This window comes from Triturus cristatus, chromosome 2_1 (genome assembly GCF_964204655.1).
Source record: "Triturus cristatus chromosome 2_1, aTriCri1.1, whole genome shotgun sequence".
Taxonomy (NCBI): Eukaryota; Metazoa; Chordata; class Amphibia; order Caudata; family Salamandridae; genus Triturus; species Triturus cristatus.
In genome coordinates this window covers 1,120,465,389-1,120,486,587 of record NC_140581.1, presented here as the reverse complement: position 1 = coordinate 1,120,486,587, position 21,199 = coordinate 1,120,465,389, and the positions used below count along the sequence as shown (strand labels likewise).

General features: G+C 45.5%; 1 protein-coding gene across 2 annotated transcripts in view; it reads left to right on the top strand.

Moving 5' to 3' along the window:
* Positions 1-21,199, top strand: part of UBA6 (ubiquitin like modifier activating enzyme 6) — a 658,681-nt gene that overhangs the window by 263,583 nt on the left and 373,899 nt on the right. For both annotated transcript variants that reach the window (XM_085636514.1, XM_085636515.1), the window contains 2 exons: positions 13,136-13,279; positions 13,549-13,616. In XM_085636514.1, the coding sequence (XP_085492640.1) occupies positions 13,136-13,279; positions 13,549-13,616 (212 nt within the window). The remainder of the gene's footprint in view (positions 1-13,135; positions 13,280-13,548; positions 13,617-21,199) is intronic.

Below are 21,199 nucleotides of genomic sequence, written 5' to 3'. Positions count from 1 at the left end.
TTCAGCTGTGGTAGAAGTAATATGAAGGGAGTCCCCTTCGTCAAGTATTGTTAAAGCTGGTCCCAGATTGATTATAAGTCTTTACTAGTCTCGGACAAATTGCATGTCAGTTTCTCCATGGCCACGTTATTCCAAACTCTCGCCTACCAATGCACTATATGTTGGGGTTCTTTTTCTGCCTGACTGTAGCTACTGTTTTTGTCACACTCAAGCAGTTCCATATCAAGATTTTGTCCCCCCGAACTGGTAGTGCCTGTCAATCATCTGCACTCCTGAAACCAAGAACACAAACTTCTCCGGAAGCGAGTAGTCCAGTATTGTTCTCCTACTCAGAAAAAACTCTCCAAATTTGGATTGATTCTTAGGGTACTTCCCCGAAGTATGAGCCATTCCCCCACTAGGCCACAGTCCTTCCAGCAAAGCGAGCTGACTACTGTGTAGAATTTGTATAATTAGGCTGGGTATAAGTACTAGTCAAATATGTTTTTGTAGTGTTTTTTATTTATTTATTTTATAGTTTTATAGAGCGTGAACCAAAGCCGTGAGGGTATCAGAGCACTTTACAGTATTAAGGGTGGTGTACAAAGCGTTGGGCAGGGAGGGATCAATTGGGTAAAATAGGGGATGCATAATGCAAGAAAACACGCAGTCTAAAGTCCCGGCTACATGTGGGAAAGAAATTAAAACAGGTAGATACATTATACAAGAAGGCACATAGTCTCAACTCTTGGGGGATGCTCAGGAGTGCAGGAATAGGTATCGTCCATAGAATGATAATAATGTAACGTGTTCATTAGAGGAGGTATTTACCCATTAAGAAGGTTTTGGTCTTCTTCTTAAAGTGTGCCAAGGACGGAAGTCTTCTGATGGCGGGTGGGAGAGAGTTCCAAATCCTTGGTGCAGCCCCAGTGAAGGCCCATTGTAGGTTTTTTTCTTCTGGAAGCGTGCTGGTTGCAGCAGTAGGTCTTTGGCAGATCGGGAGTTTCTGGTTCCTCCTGATATCACGAGTTTTTGTGCGAGAAATGTAGGACAGTGGTTATAAAGAGCTTTGTGAGTAATGCAGGCCAGTTTAAATTGGATTCTGGCCTCTAGGGGAAGCCAGTACAGAGCTTTGAGGTGGGGAGAGATGTGGTCGGATTTCTTTGAGCCAGTTAGTAGTCTGGCGGCGGTGTTGAGGCAGGCTTTCAATGGGGCCAGAGATTTCTTGGGTAGCCCTGCAAGAGTAGAGCATCCATATTCTAGTCTGGAAATGATTAGTGCCTGTACTGCCGTTTTAAGGTCGGACACATCGAGGAAGAGTTTTAGGTTTCTTAGGTAACTCAGGTGGAATCTAGCCGTTTTGGCCATCGAGTTTATATGGCCATGCAGGTTCAGGCTGCCATCCAGGGTTATTCCAAGGGATTTCGCCGAGTCAACAATGGTAGGAGGGCAGTTTAGTGCTGTGATGTTCTTGATCCATTCCTGGATGTCTGGATTGGGTTAGGGTGGGGAGATCAGAAGAAATTCAGTTTTATTTGCGTTGAGTTTAAGCTGGTTGGCGGTGAGCCAGTGGACTGTCATCTTCAGGGCCTCATTCAGGGAGAAAATGTCCTCAGGGGAAGAGATTTTTATGTAGATTTGTGTATCGTCGGCGTACATAAGGTAGGATATATTGGCGACACTTAGAACCTCGGTGAGAGGTTCAAGGGAAAGGTTGAAGAGGGTAGGGGAGAGGGTTGATCCTTGGGGGACTCCAACCATAACCGGAGAGGGGGCGGATAGATTACCGTTGATGAGGACTCCCTGTGAGTGGTTTTGGAGGAAGGATCTACACCATTCAAGGACGGTGCCATCCAACCCCATCCTGAGTTTGAGGCGTTCAAGGAGAAATTGATGGTTAACCGTGTCAAAGGCAGAGGAAAGGTCTAGGAGGATTAGGAGACAGGTTTTGCCTTGGTCGAGGGCTTGGAGAGCGTCATCTACAATGTGGAGGAGGGTGGTTTCTGTGCTGTGTCCCGATCTGAACCCAGATTGGAAGTCATCTAACAGGTGAAAGTTGTTGATGTGTAGGCTCAGTTGTTGCACACATTTTTCCAGAACTTTGGCTAGAAGTGGGATGTTGGATATGGATCTATAGTTCTCAGCGGAAGCAGGGAGGGAGGCGTTGATTATTGAGGTCCAGGAAGGGATGATAGCCTGAGAGGCGGCAGCTAGGCAGTTAGATGGGAGAGGATCATTGAAGTGATTGTTCAGGTATAAGGAGGCAAGAATTTTCGAGATAGAGTGTTCGTCATTGTTAGAATCCGGGTTCTCTGGGTGGCACAGGTATGTACTTGTGACAAGCAGGGAACCTTTCCTCTAGTCAGGGTAAGGGGTTACACTACTAAAACAGCCCCTTGCTCACCCTCTAGGTAGCTTGGCGCGAGCAGACATGGCTTATCTCAGAGTGTTATAGGTTAAGCATTTGTGAACACATACAGTAACCAAGTGACAACACTACAAATGGACACCCTACAGGTATTTATATTAAAAATAAGGATTCTTTATATAGGATTATCACAAGACCATTAAACGATTCAAAATACACAATACGGTTGCTTAGTTGGTAGAAGATTGCTTAGTTCCTTTTAAGTTCTTAAATGCGACACTTTAAGTCAATGTACCTTAGATGCGACACGCAGGGCAATGAAAGTGTTACAGCGATGCAGATGCGTTGAAGTTCTTTGTGCAAAATAAATAAAGACGGGATCTTCCAGATGCGTTACGCTTCTCCGATGTTGCGAGAAGGTTCGACTCCATGCGTCAGCTACAGCGGCGTCACCCTTGACGAGATGCGACGACAGCGGCCTTGGCAGCGCCACTTTTCTCCGACGTTGCGAGACGCTTCCGCTCGATGCGATGCTGCAGCAGCGACCCCCCTTCTGCGAGATGCGACGACAGCGGCTCCGACGACGGCACGCTTCTCCGTGGATGCGAGACGCTTTTCTGGTTGCGTTGCAATGCGACTACTACGATGGCTGCGATGGCGACACGCTTCCTCCTCGATGCGAGACTCTTCTCTCGATTCGGTGCAATGCGACAGCTACGATGGCTGCCATGGCGACACGCTTCTTCGGCGTTGCGAGACACTTCCGGAATGATGCGAGACGCTTCCGCTCGATGCGAGGCTGCATTGGCGACACTCTCTGCGAGATGCGACGACAGCGGCTCCGACGGCGGCACGCTTCTCTTCCTTGTGTCGCGCTTCCAGCTCCTTGCGACACGCAGTCCCTCAGAAGGCCCAACAACAACAGCAGGCACTTCCAAAGAGGCTCTGGGGAGCTGGGGGTGAAGTCCACTGGTCCTGGGACTTCGTTCAGGAGGCAAGCTCAGTTCAAGCCCTTGGAGATCTTTTCAAAGCACAAGTTGAAGTAAAGTCTTTAGCAGTCTTTCTCCTTTCCTTCAGCAGCAAGGCCAATCCCCCAGGTCAGGGACAGTTATTCCTTCTACAGCTTTCCCAGTTCCTTCTCCTCTGGCAGAGGTTCTTCTTGTTTAAGCAGGATCTAATTTCTTGGGAGCAGGGTCTCAATACTTATACCCTTAATTCCTTTGTTCCTCTGGGGTTGAGGGGCTTTTGCCCAGGCCAAACCAGTTCTTGAGCACTCTGTTGACATGACTCTGCCTTTCTATTCAGGGTGCAGGGCAGAGACATCAGCCGCTCCGCAGGAGGTGGAGCCAGCAGAGCACAACTCTATTCAGAACCCAGGTGTACTCCTCCCACCCATTTGACTGCCAATCTTCCTATTCACCACCAGGCTACCTAGCCCTGCCCCTCTGGGTTTCCCCAGCCCTGTCACTCACACAACCAGACAGGCAGATACACATCATAGCAGAGGCGGGCTGAAATGGTCAAGCAAGCAAATACCAACTTTCTAAAAGTGGTATTTGCATACACAGAATATTAAAATAAACTTTACTAAAACATGTATTTTATTATTCTGAGTTCAGGCATACTAAACTCGAATTTCTACCATGTTCCCTGGGTCTGTTAGGATCATAGAATTTAACAATTCTGACAGCCCATTCTGGCCTATGGAGAACAGGTAGCCTTACAATAGTGAAAAACGAAAATGGCTGTAATTCACTATTAGGACATGCCACACACATCAGGGCTTGTCCTACCTTATGCTTACAATGCACCCTGGCCTTGGGCCTACCATAGGGGTGACTGATATGAAGTTAAGGTAAGGTTTAGGGACTGGCAAGTGTGTGCACTTACCCAGTCAGCATGACAGTACCAGACTGCACGTAGGTTCTGCAATGGCAGACCCTAGATACATTTTACCAGGCCGTTTCTGTGGGTGGCACAACCAGTGCTGCAAGCCCACCAGCAGCATTTGTATTTACAAGCCCTGGCACTCCTGGTGCACTTTACTGGGGTCTGACAGTAAACCAAATAAGCCAATCATGGAATCCAACCAACATATACATTTTAAATAGGGAGCACTTGCACTGTGGCACTGGTTGGCAGTGGCACAGTGCTCTGAGCAGCTAGCACCAGCAAAACACATGAGGCACAGCGACAAAAAGTGGAAGGGAGACTCACGCCAAGGTGCCAGGTCTAACAGTCATAGATTTTAAAATTAGACCAGTGCGCTAGGTTTTTTGGGTGAGGTTTGGGAGGACAACGCGGAGAGAAGAGGTAGAGCTGGCAGATTTTGATTTTGGTGGTGAGTTGCGGATTTGACTTCATTACCTAGTACAGAGATTTTGTCGCAGAAGAAGGAAGAGAATTCCTCGCTTGTTATTAGGGGTTTAGGTGTTTCTTTGGAGGTTTTCGCTAATTTGTTGGATTGGTGTTTGACCAAGTTGAACAGCTTGCGAGGTCGATTTTTGGCGTTCCCCAGTTCAGTTCTGAAGAATTCTTTTTTTGAGTTGAGGATTTTCTTATTGTAGGCATTTCTGGCCTGGCGGAGAAGTTTTAGATGTGCTGCTGAAGAGTGTTGTTTCCAGTTACGTTGAGTCTGTCGCCGGATCTCCTCTCCTTGTTGATGGATCCGCTGAACCAGGGATTTCTGTCTTTGATCTGGGTTCTTTTTAATTTTAGTGGTGCCAGGTCATCGAGAATGTGGGATGTGGTTGAGGAGTAATGATCCGCTAGGTTGGCGACCGAAGTGCACTGAGGGAGGGGTGGGGGGGGAGGGGGGGGAGAAAGGTCAGTCTCACAACGCGCTGCCAGTTTCTCGTGATCAAGGTTCTTGGTGTCTCTAACCCATCATTTGGGAATTACGGGTTGAGGTGACCATGTCTTGTGGGTGCTGGGCAGGAGGAAGGGGATGGCGTGGTGGTCAGACCAATCACAAGGGTCAATAGAGATAAGTTTGACTGCTGATTCTTTAGCAATGATCCAGTCTAGGGTGGCGCCTTTCGATTGAGTAGGGAGGGAGCAGGCTTGGAATAAGGGCTTGATTGGCCAAGAAGTCTCTAATGGCATTGACCTGAGGATCCTTAGGATCGTTCCAATGCAAGTTGAAGTCGCCAAGGAAAATGTCATTAGAGTTTGGAGAAACCTTGGCTGTGATGATTTCCATGAGGAGGTCCGTAAAGGTGTCATTCTTGCCTGGGGGGTGGTAAAAGATGTGAAGTTTGCACAGTTGTGAAGTGTTGTTGGAGATGGAGAGTGCAAGGTATTCGCAGGAGTCTGTAGAGTCCACCGGCAGTTCCGAAACAAGGAGGTTGGAGCGGTAGATGCAGGCAATGCCACCCCCTTTTTTCTTTGAATGCCTGTCCATCCTTACGATGTTATAGTTGGGTGGACTAAGAGGTCTAGGTAGGGCAATGAGGAGTTCTTGAGCCAAGATTCAGTGAAGATCGCTAGGTCCGATTTATGTTTCGGGATGAGGTCGGCGACATCAGATGCATGTTTTACAGCTGACCGGCAGTTTATTAGGAGGCCGGCTAGGGAGGGGCAGGAGTGAGTGTCAAGGGTAGAAGCAGAGATGGGAACTCTAGCTAGGTTGCTATTAACCACCTCTCTGATGCGGAGGGTAGCAGATCTGTTAGGGTTGGATGCAACCGTGCCGATAGGGAGTTCTTCCTTCAGGTCTGAGGGGCATGGCATTGTCAAGGCAGAGTCGTAGCCACTGAGGAGGTCAGCCACTTCTTCCTCCGAGAGTTCTGAGGGATTAAGCGTGCCTGGGGTGGGTTTGTAGATATGGAGGAGAGCAAGAATTTCCTCCTCGGAGAGGTGGCAGGGTTGCGAGCGGGGGCACAGGTGTCTCAGGGATAGTGGTAGTGGGTGAAGGAGGGGCTTTGTGATGGGGATGTGGGTCGCGTTCTGCGAGAACCAGAGATTGAAGAAGGAGAGTTCGGTGATGTGAAGAAGGTGCTTTAGGTCCAGAATGCACTTGTGGATGCCCAGTGTTAATTTGGTGGCTCTGGGGTGAAGATTATCAATATCTCTAAGAGAGGTAGGTTCTTGCAGGCAGGGGGCCAGTTGCGAGGGAGCGGTCCTGATAGTGTGTGCTGGTAGCCTAGAGGTGGGTTTAGGCGGGCCGAGGGCCGGTTGCAGTCGAGCTATTCGGACGGAGTGAGGGGGGCTAGGACGATCAGTGTCATTATGAAAGGGAAGATCTTGCGGGCAGGGGGCCGAAAGGGAGGGATAGATTTCATCTGACTGAGTGTGTAGCCTAGTGGTAGGGCTAACTCGACCAGAGTTCTGGGCCCTATTAGAAATTTCCATACCATTGTGTTGGGTCCTAGAAGGAGTTTCCGTATCCCAGAGTGCAGGAAGATTACGCGGGCAGGAGGTTGAGGGTTTAGGGATGCTTCTGAATGTATGTGCTGGATGCGTGATAGTGGGGCTGGGTTGTATTGTGAAGTGGGCCCTAGGGGGAGTATCGGAAGCCAACGGAGTGGGTATCACTTGAAGGTCTAGGTTCAGTGGTGTGGGCGCGCAGTGGTTGGCATGCATTGGTGACAGGGTGTCAGGACTGGGACGCCCAGTGACGAGGTCACTGGCAGGAGTGTTTGGTGCGAGGCAAGGTACACTAGGCGAATTGGGAGAGAGGTGGAGCGGCGGCAGCGTGGACTGAGACGGGTTGTGAACATGTTTTTTAAGGAGGGTGAAGAATTCTGCAAATTTGATGAGGTTTTTGGGAGGCCCTTGAATTAGGATAATGCCGCTGTTATATAAGGTGATGGTAAGTTCAGCACGCAGGGTTGCAGATGGAGCGATTGTGATTTTTTTACTGTGAGGGATGTTCCTGACTTCCAGTACTTCAAGGAGGCTCGAAAAGGCATTGCGCCAGCGAGACGTTTTCCTGGAACGGAAGATGAGGTCGTTGATGACAGTGCCCTGGTTAATGCAGAGACGATGGTCAGATATCAGGGTCTCGGGATGACTTTTCAGGATGGAGTATTATAGGGATTTGGAGGCAGATTTGGAGAGCTTAGGTGGATAAATAGTGTGTTTGCTTTCCCAGAATGCTTTATGTAGCTTAATTAAGGCTTCACCAGATATGTGGCCATTGTGCCTCCGTGAATTCTCTTCCTATCGATGTGTACCATTTGTCTTTATAGGGATGGTTTCTCTCTAATGTAGTTTCTGGCAAAATTGATATAGTAGAGAGGCATTTCCCTTAGCTTCAGAGGCCTACGTACAAATTTCTTAATGATGATAGTTCCCTAATGCTCACCTCCTCATGGGGGGGCTGTAGTACCCAGTGTTCATTTTGTATTCTAAAAGGATTTCATAGTGTACTTGCCAAACATGTCACTCAGCATGCAACAATCTTTCCCGCTTGATGCCACAGTGCTGAAGTGGGTGTAGCATTAACAAATAAAGTGGTATGGAGGGAGGGATATGGAGTTAGCTTCAACTGTTTGTTCATCTCACCCCAAACTGTCAGTGCTGTCTGTGTGGGTTTACTAAGGTATACATATGGGGGTCTATCTGGTTGGGGTTTCCACACTAAGTCTCACAATGAAGAACTAGCAAAAGTTCTGTCCATATGTAGCCATACTTTCTCAAATTCTCTTGAGATCCCATCTGACAGGATTGTCCATTGTTCTGCTCTGTAGTAAGTTTACAGTTCTGGAGGTGTGACCCACCCTCTCTCTATGTGTCTGCATAAGACTTGATACACCACTCTAGGCCTCTTCATTTCCCAAATATATTACAGTGTTATGCTCTTAAGGGTATTGAAAAAAGTTAATGCTATCAGAATCAGTAAGGCCTGAAATAGATTTGAGCAGTTTTGGCAGGATATTCATTTAGATAGCATTTACTCTACCCAACCAAGACACCTACAAATCCCCCCACCTTCGAAAGTCCCTCCCCCACACCCTTATTTCTGTTAAGAGAGGTAATAGTTTGAATTTGTATAAATCTGCAACATCCAATGACCTTTTTACCCCTCAATAGCTAATTCCTCCAGTAGCCCAACAGAAATTGGAGTGTTCCTTAATCTGATGTACCATAGCAAAGCTATCCCTGGAAGCACTCTAACAAACTGGTCATTTGTTTAGGCCCATTGTCCTCTGAGTAGTTTATGTCACCCCTGTCCAAAAGAGATTATCCCTGGTAATTGTGTCTATCCCTAAGGTACCTTGGCATTCTTGAGCAGCCACTCTTGGGCTTTGGGCCAGAAACGGCGACATAAAATTCCTAAAATGTGTCTTTTCTGCTCAGCAACATGGGCCAAGGAATTAGCCCATCACTGATATGGGAATTACCTGACAAGGGGTACAACGAACTGGGCGAGCAAATGACACGACAGACTGCAACCGTCAACAAAGAATTCTTGGTTGCCCGTTTACAGACTCCTAGTAATTTAGGGTAAAATCCTTAACACTAATTTTAAAGGAACTGGCATTGTAAAAGATCTCTCAGGAACTAATACTCCGAAAAACGTTGCACTTTTTAACCCACCCTACACACCTTACTGGTCTACCGTATGCCAGTTTTTTTATGTTTCTTCTAATTTCACGGAATCACTGCTTATTTTAAATGTATTTAATTAATTCTAGTATTACAAATGATGTTGTTTCTTACACATATGTTTTAATTGATTGCATAGGTTTTAATTAATCATGCAATAAAGAGATTACTATTACCATTTGCTGGAGTAAGGTTAGGTTTAGACTCTTCTATTCGGTGCATTCATTTTAACGCCAGTTAATTTCTGAAATAGTTTAAAGCAATTCTGTATTCTGGGAAGTGACCTGGCTGGCACCTACCAAGGTCAGTAGCACATTTTCCTCCTCCTGACCAAATCTGAACCTCCTCACCTCCATGTGGATGACCAAGTGTTCGATGCTAAAGGCGAACAAGAGCGAGAAGAATTGACAGCCCTCGCGACCCCCCTTTCTAAATGGAAAGAATTGGAAATTCCCCCATTTAGAATCACTCTGGGTCTAGGTGCTCGATATCCCACCATGAATTCCGCTATGAACTTTGGCCCCCCATCTCTATACCACCAGTGTCTTCTTCAACAAGTGCCAATGGATCCAGCCACATGCTTTTTCTGCTTCTAGTGCAACTGTGATTACCGGTGTCACTTAACTTAATTTCTTCGCCATTTTAATAAGATAGATAACCGGCCTGATATTGTCATGTGTCTTAGGTTCTTTTATGAAACCTGATTGACTCAAATTGATTCAAATGTATAAGGAAGGGGACAACATGCTTTAGGATCAGATTTCCCCTTTTTTCATTTGGTTATTGCCTCTTTGTAGGATCATGGTCTCTAGTATAGTTGTCAAGGTATGGGTTAATTCGCCTTCCTTTGTGCTTTTGGAGGATTTCTTCTCTTTCTGTCACTGTCGGCAGGGCTTGCCCCATTTGGCCTCTCTCCCCGAGCTCTCAGTTGATGGTCCTGCTGTAGTCTATTCTTTCTCCTGTAACTGAAGTCCAGGTATTCTATCTGCAGCTGTTTATTCGATATTTGATGAGACTTGTTATAGATTTTAAATGGTATGCAAAAGAGAAAGAGACATTCGGAGAGTTTGTTATTGTCGTTGAGATAGCTGATGATGGGGTGTAATTGCTGGCATCCAGTGAGCATGGAGGGTGCAATAACCTGGAAGAGTGCACAATCATAGTCCTCATCTCTGGTTCGGTCTCCCTCTTGTGCTGCCCTCAAGTCTTTCTCTTTAGTTTGAAAACTGAAATTTCACTAACATGTCTTGGGAACGATATGCGTTGGAAGAGGATCTGGGTCCCACCCTGTGCACTCGATTGAGCGTGCTGGTTTCTGACTGTCCCCAACAACATACCAGAAAGACATTTCACAAAGGCCTCTATACTTGTTCCTTCTGTCTCTTCCTTAAGGAATTGTATGCAGATGTTATTACGCCTAGTGCGATTTTCAAGGTTCTCCAACTCCCGGATGATCTCCTTATTTTTGATGGGCAGAGTGGTGCACCTTTCTTCCAAGGCCACATTCCTCTCCTTCAGTGAGTACATTTGTCTCTCCGCCTCTACCACTGTATACCCAGTCGAATCAATATCATTCGGAAGGGTGGTAATTTTTCATCATAGGTTTGCGAGCAAGGCAGAGAGTTCAGTGATGATATTGTTCTTGTGTTCCCCTTTGAGCTAATTTTTAAAGGATAGGAGACTAGCCAATAAATCAATCTTAATTAGGGGTGTCTTCTCATCCCATACTTGTTACGGTTCTGGACTCAGTGAGGTTCACTTTTGGGGGATACTTTGCCTTGAGTATGCTTCTTTGGGGGACATACATTTCCAACTCACTCGCAGAGCCCACCAGAGATGTCCATATCTCTTAGCAGCCACTGGCTTCGGATTAATTTATTTTGGGCGGTATGTGCCACTTGCCTCCTTTAAGCCCTAAATTGACCTATTATTTCCTACTCATCCGTATAGATTCAGCTAATTTGCCCCTTACACTTAAACTTTGGTCATCCGTTACTTGCTTGCCTTAGCCTTACAGGTGAACAGGAGTGTAGGAAATAGAGTATTGGGGGCTTCTTCTGACCCTGGACCCCCTTTGCCTTTGGTGAGCACTTCTCCTCCAAATCCCAGTGTTCTTCGCCACATGGATTGCTCCTTCTGCTGTCAGACATTCAAATGTGGCTTATTACCCTCAAGGCTGCAGAAGTACCCACTTAGGTGTGCTAGAATGTCGACCAGTGGGGTCGAGCATTTATAAGGAGACATCCCTACGTTCATGCGCCCCGAAGAAGCACCCACCCCGAGGTGGGTTTTGTCATATTGGGACGGGTTTCCGAGCCGCAGCCACCATCTCAAACCTTGGAACCACATCCACGTCAGCGTGGCCCAGTGGCAGATCTCTCTCTCCTGCATCAGGGAAGGCCCACTCCTGCAACTGTGCTGCCATACCTTCTACCCCCTGTGGCAGTGGCCTCGGGTGTCTTGTCGTAGACGCCGGTAAATCCTTGTCTCCTAGGAAATCATTCCCAACTTCACCACTACCACTTTCGAAGCCATCTTCTTCTTGCCCATGTGGCTCTGGAGATCATTCTGATTACACAGGGATCTCGACCTCAGAGTGCCCAGGAATAGCCACATCATGTTCAGGGATTTGGGGCACATTATCCTCTGCTCCTCAATGTCTCTGAGAAGCCTTCCCTCCACTATTTCTTTCACGCCCTGCATGAGATGGTTCAAAAGTGGCTTAGGAAGCCGCCATCTTGCTTCGCATCGAGACCCACTGTTCTTTTCTATGTTTTTAAAGGATGCTCTATGTCCTCTAGCTCCTCAAAAACATTATTTTCTTCTCTTATACATTTCTCGGAATGTAATGCTATTTTCTGTATTTAATGATGTCCAGATTTAAAAAATGCTACTCATAGCTGTTTGTTTTCCTTTTCTTTTTATTGTTGTGGCACTTCACTCTACAGAAAGGCATTGTACAACTGTACATATTTGCATATTTAAGTATATCTAATTTTGGTGCTTCAGGATCCCTTGTGTCTGTAGGACTATCAAGTGATTGTGATTATGATGAGGATTCACATGGAAGAGAACTAGGTTTACAGTTGAGTAACTTTTCCTTCATTAGTTTAGCTCATCACTGCAGGTCATAAGGCTCATTACGTTCACATCCAGACTTCTAATAAGTCTCTTGCACTGTAATTCTGGTCCATTCTCCGCACCTATGTTAATTGATCATTCACACAAATTCTGAAGCTGAAGCCCAGCTTGGTGAAGTAGTAAATTTACTTGCCTCTTCCCTCTACGCTTTATATATATAAAGTACTTGATCCATGATAGATTGTGATTGAATAAAATAACTATTTAGTTACGAGAAATAGAAGTGGTCTGCTTGAGTTAGTTACCAGAAATTAAAGTTGTTACAATAAAAAATATTTAAACAAAAAAAAAAGAAATTAAAGTTGTCTGTTTGAGTTGTATGCTCTGCCGATAAATTCAACTCTCCGTCCCTACTGCTAGACTTTGGTATTAGGTGATCTTGTTCTTGGTGGGAAATGCCACAAGTTGGGATGTTAAAATGTGTAATACCACTTTTCGGTGTATCCTTATATTTTATTGAGTTTATTTGATCAGTCTGAAACAATATGCATCTCCTGGCTAATGTACTTGATTGCCTGGGTCCACTACATTTGCAAGTTGACTTCAGAAATATACCCATACAGGGGCTAAACTGTATGTGTAATGTCATACTTGTTGCCCATACGTAGGTAGTTTTAATACACTGTTCACCTATTATTTGCACTCTGCCCCTCCTTGCCCTATTGAGTTGGTAGATCCAATACGTGCTTTGCACTCCTGCTCCTTTCCTCTTGGGTAAGTTGTAGCCCACACTGGGTACCTTGCGGTCCCCGTGTGTTGGAGGAACCCTATGATGAAGCATGTCACCCTCGGGTGAGTGAGGGTTTTCGTCCACAACTCCGTTGTGCCCCCGTTCTTTTTCTTTTCTCACATTTCTTCTTCAACAGTGCTACCCTATATATTGTGTGGGTATTATAATGATATACTTAAACATATATATTCAGTTTGTATCATACCCTGTCAGATATGTACTCTGAGAAAGTGCAGCACAATGTCATCCGAAAAATATTTTTAGGAATTGTATATAACTCTAATCGTTTTGTGTATTTTAGTCACAGTACCAGTAATAATTTTAGATTTTCCCTCCTTGTGAAAAATGAATTCTTTATTGTACAGCCACAAGTTGATGAGAGCATTGTGAAATGGCTATCCTGGACGGCCAAGGGATTTCTTGCGCCTCTGGCGGCAGCTGTGGGAGGAATTAGCAGTCAAGAAGTCTTAAAAGCTGTGACTGGAAAATTCTCGCCAGTGCAGCAGTGGGTGAGTAGGACTGTCTTTGGCTTTCCTAAATGGTAATTGTTTTTTTTTTTAATGTCCAGAAAACTTTGAATGCATTAATTATTGAAAATGACTGTTGTGTTTGATTGATTTTTCCCCAATAATTTGTGCAACATGTTGAAGTAAAAATCAATCAAAATCTGAATTTTCATGTTTTGGATCTGTAGTTCACTATATCTCTTTTTGGAATCTGAACTAAAAAGAAACTATTTTGAATACTGGCAATTCATTAACTATCCTTTGCTTTTTAGCTTTACATTGATGCTGTCGATATTGTGAGTTCCATGGAGCTGGCGAATCATGAAGAGTTCCTTCCAAGGTGGAGTGTTTCTTTATATTTTGAAATTTTAATTCGCTCATCATTCAAAGATGCATAGTCCTGCCTGCTTGTTCATTTTATTAAGACCACAACTGCAATTTGCAAAACAGCAGAGTGCGGTATTTAGCGGTTGTGCAATCACCACACCACTATGAGTTTCGTATCTCCGAATAGAGGATCACGTTTATTGAGTGTATTTGTCCAATAGAAGTGTTCAAAATCATAATGCCCGGTATTTGCCCACACGTTTGTCAAAAGTGTCTGACATTATTTTGCAGGTACAGATCCTCTGGGTACACAGCACACCACCTATGCTTTCAAATAGGGATTCGCACAGGGCATAGAGTGAGCTCCATAGTAAGTTACATGGGTGCATCCAGTCCCATTTCTTCCGTACTCATGGGATGTCCAGGTCTGCATGCCACAGAAAAGTAAATTTTGCCTAGCAGACAATACAGTCTTAAAAAAGAAGAGTATGCACATGCATGGTCAGGCCATGCCCAGAATTCAGCCCCTATAGGGACCACTGTCTTTGAGCTTTTTAATTCCTTTATCTCCACAATTTATTGCATAAGTATTATCGCTCAATTCTTGTGTTTACTGGATTTTTTTGCCACTAATTAGGTTTTCAGATAGATACTTCTAACTGCAGATTCCTCACCTTTTAAATATTCCCAGGCGGCAAACTGGATCTGGGTACTTTTCAGTAGTACCCCTGCGCGCCAACCAGGTGGCATTGTGTAGCTCCGTGCTAACATCATTCCAATCTGGAGGTGATTTGTGGTGCTGCAATAAAGCATGAGCCTTGCACGCTGACGTAATTTCCTTTCGTCTCCCCCACCAGACGTGGATCCGGCACTACCACTCGTCTCTGATCGAGACAATTCTATCCAAAAACGATACTAGTGTGCAAGTGAGTGTCACCCCCTAAAACTACAGGGTTTAAGCCTTGTAGGCACTGTTGCAAGCAAATGTCTGTGACAAATCCCCATCAGTTATGTCTTTGATGCTTGGGGTTGAAATATGGCCCCAAGGCCTGCGGTGAGTGCTCCTGTATGAACAGGAAGGTCAAATAAGCCTATAAGGCGAATCTTTACATAGCCAAACACCAAAGGACTCCAAGATGTGACCAGTTGAGGTTGAGAGGAAGGTCACGCTCTTGCTCCTTAAGTCGTTCCTGCAGCAGATCTTCATACTGAGCAAAGTCATCGAGTAAGCCAAAGAAGAAGCACAAGAAGTCCAAGTGGGACTTGGACCCTACCCACCACTCTTGAACTCCTGAGAATGTGCGAGAGCATAAACATGCCTCTCCATTTCGCTTTCGTACTCAATATCTTTCAGAGCCGATTCCAACTCTTGCCCTCAGGCAGCCTGAATTTCTGCTGCCATTCGTGACACTTCAGCATATGGAGGCATTACTCGAAACAATGCTGCGTCTCTTTGGCACCCTACAGACTCTCTTGGTTGCGCCTTCTCTCCTCAAGGAACCGCAAGGACCTCCAATTAGAATCCCATCGGCGGGTCGCCCTTCGCCCCAGTTAAAACCTCCGAACCAGCTACAAGTTCTATATCGTCTTTGGTGACGACTTTGGTCCCAGCATCAGGCCCTGACCTGGATCCCCATTAATCAACGCGGATGCCTGGGCTGGCGGAAAAGGCACAACTAATTGTGCTCTCCAACTCCGATCCAAACTCGTCTTCGAGTGGTCTGGACACTTCTCAATACTCTGGCTTGATCTCACCCTCCGGGCCTGCCACTGAGGAAGGTGCCTCCTTTTCTGTCCAACTCCAGACAGTCTGGTGGTTCAGGCATCCACCAGCATGATAAACCTGAATGCTTTTCCCACCACTCCACCAGACCGTGAATCTAAGCGCCTCAAATTCTTTGGCAAGTGCATGTTCTCATCTGCTAGCCTTGCCCTGCGCTTGGACAACTCCAGCTGTTTGCTTAGCTACTACTCACACACACTTTGGGACTCTGCCCAGGTGGCCCAGGTGTTGCCTGCTGTTTCCGAGACCTTCCGCCCTTCTCACTCAGACCATCAAAGATGGTGCTATGCAGCAAAACTTGACATTAGATGTGGGCTGAAGACCTCGGAGTGCCGAGACCATGCAATAGGCACCATTGCTTCATTCAAACAACATGCCTGGATGAGTACTATGGACTTTTCTGGAGGTGCCAAATCTTCAGTCACTTCCATGGCGCTTGCCTTTTTAGCAAAAAAGCAGATTTGGGCCCTCGAGGGCTTTAAAGTTAGCGGAGTCTTAGCCTGCCTCTTGGGCCTGTCTGCTCCAATGCGACAGTTCCACCAATAGTTTCACCCCCTCCGTGGCAATGCTACGGGCGACCAATGCTAGCCCATGCAACTGGTCAGCAGGTTCCACAGCCATTTTGTGGCTGAGGCCGTGGATGACACAGACTGCATGCACAGCAGGTCCGATGTGCAGCCCTATCCTTACTCCTTCAGGTGCCTCAGCTGCAAAACCTCTTTAGTGTGTGTTTCCAGACACACAGCCACCCTGTTGAAGGCAGGATCTGGACTTTTCTCCCAAGAGTGGCAACGGATTGCATCAGAAAAATGGTGCTGCGATTACTCTATGGGGGCTACTCCCCAAAGTTCCATTACACCCCACCGCACCGCACCTTCCGCCACTCTGAAGTTGTCTGACTGTGTGTTTAACAATGGGAAGTGCGGGCATTTTTAGCCAAAGAAACTGAAGAGAGGGTCCCGGCTTAAAAAAATGGGACTGGTTGCTACTCCTGCTATTTTCTGGTGCAGAGGAAGGACGGAGGTCTCCATCCCATTATAGCCCTGCGTCCTCTCAATGCCTTTCTGCGAAAAGACAAATTCATGATGCTCACCCTGGCCCAGATCTTCTCTGCCCTCTGCCCTCTACCCTCGAGACTGGATGATAGTCTTGGACCTGAAGGATGCTTATTTCCACTTTCCCATCCCAATCCTACAGGCCAACAGACTCTATCTGCAGTTAACGGTGAGACAGGAGCATTTTCAGTTTTCCTGTGCCTTCCGCAGGTTCCCAAAACTGAGGGCAATGGTCACAGCGCATCTTAGGAGGTTAGGGGGTCTCAGTCTTTCCCTACCCCAGCAACAGGCAGTCATCACCCACATCTAGACAGGGGCAAACCTCCTAGCATTTTTAGACTTTCCTATCAGTGTGCGGAAGTCACTTGGCACTCCTATTTATTGGAACTATTCTGTTGGAAGTGGTGCATTTTTGGCTCCAAGACATTCGAGCTATGATCTCACTGTTTCAGCCTCTACCCTGGATCTTAGTGCAAATGATTCTGAGGCTGCTGGGGCTACTGAGCTTCTGCATCCTGCTGGTAAAGCATGCCAAAAGGCAGATGTGGCCTCTGCAGTGGGATCTGAAGTCCCAGTGGGTGCAGCACCAGGGAGATCTGTCCAATCGAGTCCCAATTTCAGAGGAAACTTCAAGAGCCCTGCAATGGTGGTTGTTGGACGGCGATTGGGTCAGAAGCAGACTCCTCTCTTTATCGACCCAGCGCTGACAGTGGTGATGGATTCATCATTTCTAGGTTGGGGAGGGCCTTTGAGTAAGGTGGAGAACAAAGGCCCAGCTTCACATCAGGGAGGCTGATATAGGGGCTAACATACAACACCATCACTATGTGGGTCTGCTCTTTTGACTTTTTTGAGATTGCCAGACTAGCCCTTCTTAATTAAATCACCTGTCTTGATTGTTTTAATTTATGTTTTAAGTTTGCAGCATTTGTTTCCACCTACACCTTTTATGATGGCCCTTTGGGACCTGTCACATTCCGTAAGTTTATTCCATTTGAACCTCTGCATAACTGTCCATTGTGGCTTTTCACTCTCAAGACAGTCTTCCATATCACCATACCATCAGTTTGGCATGTGAGTGAGATTCAGGCCCTCTCTGTCAACCAACCATACAACATTCTTTCTCGGCAAGCTGATGTTGAGGATTCTGGCTTCTTGTCTTCTAAAAATGTCACTCCTTTAGATGCCGGACAAAACATCATCTTTCCTGCATTCTTTACTACACCTTACTCCTATAAGGAGGAAGTGAGACTTTATCATCTAGATCCTAAAAAAGTCCTTAGCTTTTATAATGATCGTAGCAAGTATCAGTGTGTGGGCGATCAGCTCTTTGTTTAGATTCGTTAGAGTGAGGAAGGGTAAGACAGTTCAGATAAGGACTGGCTCTTGATGGATAGTTCTGTGCATTAGAATCTGCTAGCTAAAAAGCAGCCATCATAAAGTGTGTGGGCTTATTCCACCAGAGCCAAAACTGCAACCACTGCAATATTGGTACATGGAATGTCTGTTCCAGACATCTGTCAGATTGCTATTTGGACATCACTTCCGATGTTCACAAAGCACTACTATTTGGACAGCGAGGTCTGTAGAGATGGGCAGTTTACCTGTGCGTTCCTGTAAGACTTTTTGGTCTAAGTCAGTTCACAGACCCACCATCTGATTTGCTATCTATTCAAAAGGTGAGGAATCTGCGGTTAGAAGTATCCATCTGAAGGACAAGTTACTTACATTTGGTAATGCTCTTTCTGGTGGCTACTGCATCTAACCACAGACTCCTCACTGACCCTCCTATCCTCCCCGTTCTCTGAATTGAGCTCTTCATCTAATAAGGTCTCAAGTCTAGAGGTATGCACACAAGTCAAAGCCAATCAGCTGTTGGACTCTGCATCTGGGAACACGGGCGGGCTAGAAAGCAGGTGTCTGGTTTTTCTTCTGAGACTGGCTGTGCCTAAGCACATTCCACACCCTGTATGAAAATCTGGTGAGATAACCTTCCTGTACTTTGCCCTAGGTGTTTCCTTACCCTTAGCTCTAAGCTCCACTGAATTTTCCCTGTGGTCCTCTACTAGGGTTGTCTGTATGTGGAGTTTCTCTCTGTGCAGAATGCCTTGTCCTTTCTTCAGGGTCATTTGTTGACCTTTTGCTCTGAAGGGTCTACCCTAAGGTCATGTTTAAAATGCATGTTGGTTTTTATGTGACTTCATCACAGAGGGTGGTGCAGTGTACGTATCTTGCAGCCGGATTCATGAAGACAGTTGCCATCTAGTGTTTATAGGGGTGTTGTAGTGCCTTTCAGTAGGTGATGTTCATACCTTCTGTTGCCATTTGTTTACTTGTCATTGGCCTTATTGGCTTAGCAGTTGCAGTTTATTCTGTGTACTTGCTTGTAGGTTCCTTTTTCCACCCGGAGATGCATCTTCTTACCTGTGGGGCCATCTCTGGGCTTCTGTGAAGTGCTTATGCAGTTTCTGGCTGTCACAAGCCTCCTTTTGGGTCTCTTACATGACTGGTATGATTTGATTGCATACTGGGGTCATGTGGGCGGAGCTTTCTTCCACATGACAGCATGACACATTTTTTAAATTGTTTATCCCAGATGTCAACCTTCCAAATGCTTCTTCCTAGTTTCTCTATCGCTAGGCTTTAATAGTTTTTCAAATGGTTGCCTCGCTAGCCCTTGTCCTTTTTGAACAAATATGTCTTTCTGCATTTAGTGACTTTTGTCAGCATCCCTTTGACCCAGGGGATATATGGTAAAAATATTGGTTGGGGAGGGAGGTTGCATGGGTCTCCTTACCTAATATTTCTTTTTATTAGCCCTTGGTTCCCAGTCAAAAGACATGCTAGTTGTGCCTGGTTCTTGTATGTGCCTGTTAAGAACTGGTTCCTTAGGAAATGTTTGCGTTCTTAACCTAAGCCATCTCCTACCAGCTTACAAAAGTTTTCCTATGAGCAACTAGCTTGTTTTGCAAGATCGTTTCTTCAGCTCTGTCATTGCATGTAAATGGGGCAAAGGCACCACCTTAACAGTTGCCTCCCTGAAAGATAGGCTGACCTGGGACTGGTTGGACCTTTTAGGGTCTGGTGGCTTGGTATTCTTTTCAAATGTGTTTCTAGAGACTACTTCCGCCTGATATTTTTACTATTGTTGGCGAGGTGGAGATTTTCCTGTGTCTGCCTCAAAACAACTTTACAAAAAATTCACAAAGGCAATACTTGGAGCACTCACCAGGGCTGTGAGGCAACGTCTTAAAGCTGTTGGCTGAAGATGAAAAGTTATGAAAACTAAAGAGAAAACACAAATAGCAAAAGATGGGAACATGCTTCTTTCCTGTGTAAGTCGGGGAAAGGGCAGTGCCACACATGACATATCTTACTTTATTTGATTTTGCTTTGTGCTAGAAAAGCATCACGTTTCTCGTTGAGTTTTCTCTCTCCTCCTCTGCAGATCCTATCATAAAGAGGCTTTTAGACTGAATATCCTAGTACCTGGCTCTGTGCCTAGTGCTCCCATTAGGCTGGGTCAATGGGAGATTCAAGCAGGTCATGGAATGGTTCATTCTTTGAAGCAGTGGTGCGTTTGCCATAGAGATAGCCTAGTTACCATATGGGTATACGAAGGAGCCAGGGATTCTGGAAAAATACTAATCTCTAGTGACTCCTGCTGGCAATTACATTTTTTGTGACCTCAGGTAAAGGTTCCTCATGATTGCAGGCTGACATGGCAGTCATAGAAGGGCAGTAATTCTATATTCTCCAAGAATGAATCTTTACTATATTCATATGCTCAAATCATTAGCCGGCATGGGGCTTGGAATCCCCCCCACACATTTAAAAGAGCATTAAACAGTGTTAAAATTGCCATAGGCTCAACAGTTATGTTTGCTTAGTAGTAAGTCCACCTCATTTGAGGTAATCCAGACCTAGCCAATGAGGTGAAAGTTTTCATTTCTCTACTTCTCCTAAAAGCCACAGTAGTTAACATTTCTACTGCACATCTTGTGTGAGGGAGTACCCTGAAAGAGTTCTGCTCTCCATTGAAGTGCTAGCTACTTTTGTCAAGATTTTGACATTTTCTTCAACTCATGCCAGCTCCTGCACCAGCTACACTGTACAGTGAGTTGTTTCAGGGGTTATTTGACTTTTGTTTATGTCCCAGAGGAAAAGCTCAACTGTCGTCATAATAGAGAACAAAAAAAGTTGTTGCATCAGGATTTGTTCTTCTTGTAGGCAACAATAGATTTAATCTGACGATCCCCATGTCAAAATAATATATTACTTGCACCCAAAGAATAATTTTCTTGATGTGCTATTTGTCAGACTTTTATATCACAGACCCTCAAAGATCATACAAGGAGGCCGTTCTTAAGCCTTCTGTATATTACAGTTTCTCCCGGTGAAGGGAATGCCCCCTCGTCAGGGTAATTTTACTTGTGCAATTCTCCACTAAGCCCTTCCACAAAGATGGTGCAAAAAAGGAAGCATTTATATTTCCCAGAGTTCGATTTAAAAAAAAAAAAAAAAAAAAAGGGCTTGACCCTAGTGGTTCTCTGACAAAATGTTGAAAAAAGCTTCAGAGCACTATGTTTCAGGATGACTGCCTCGTCAATGGCTATTGCCTTGTTGTTGCTGACTGCTTCCTCACCGTTGATAAGCCTGTCAATTACGAATTTCCTATCGCAGTATTGATCCCGTTGACGGCAATGAAGACCTTATCAACAATGACCTGTCAAAAATAACAACATTGAAGAACAACTT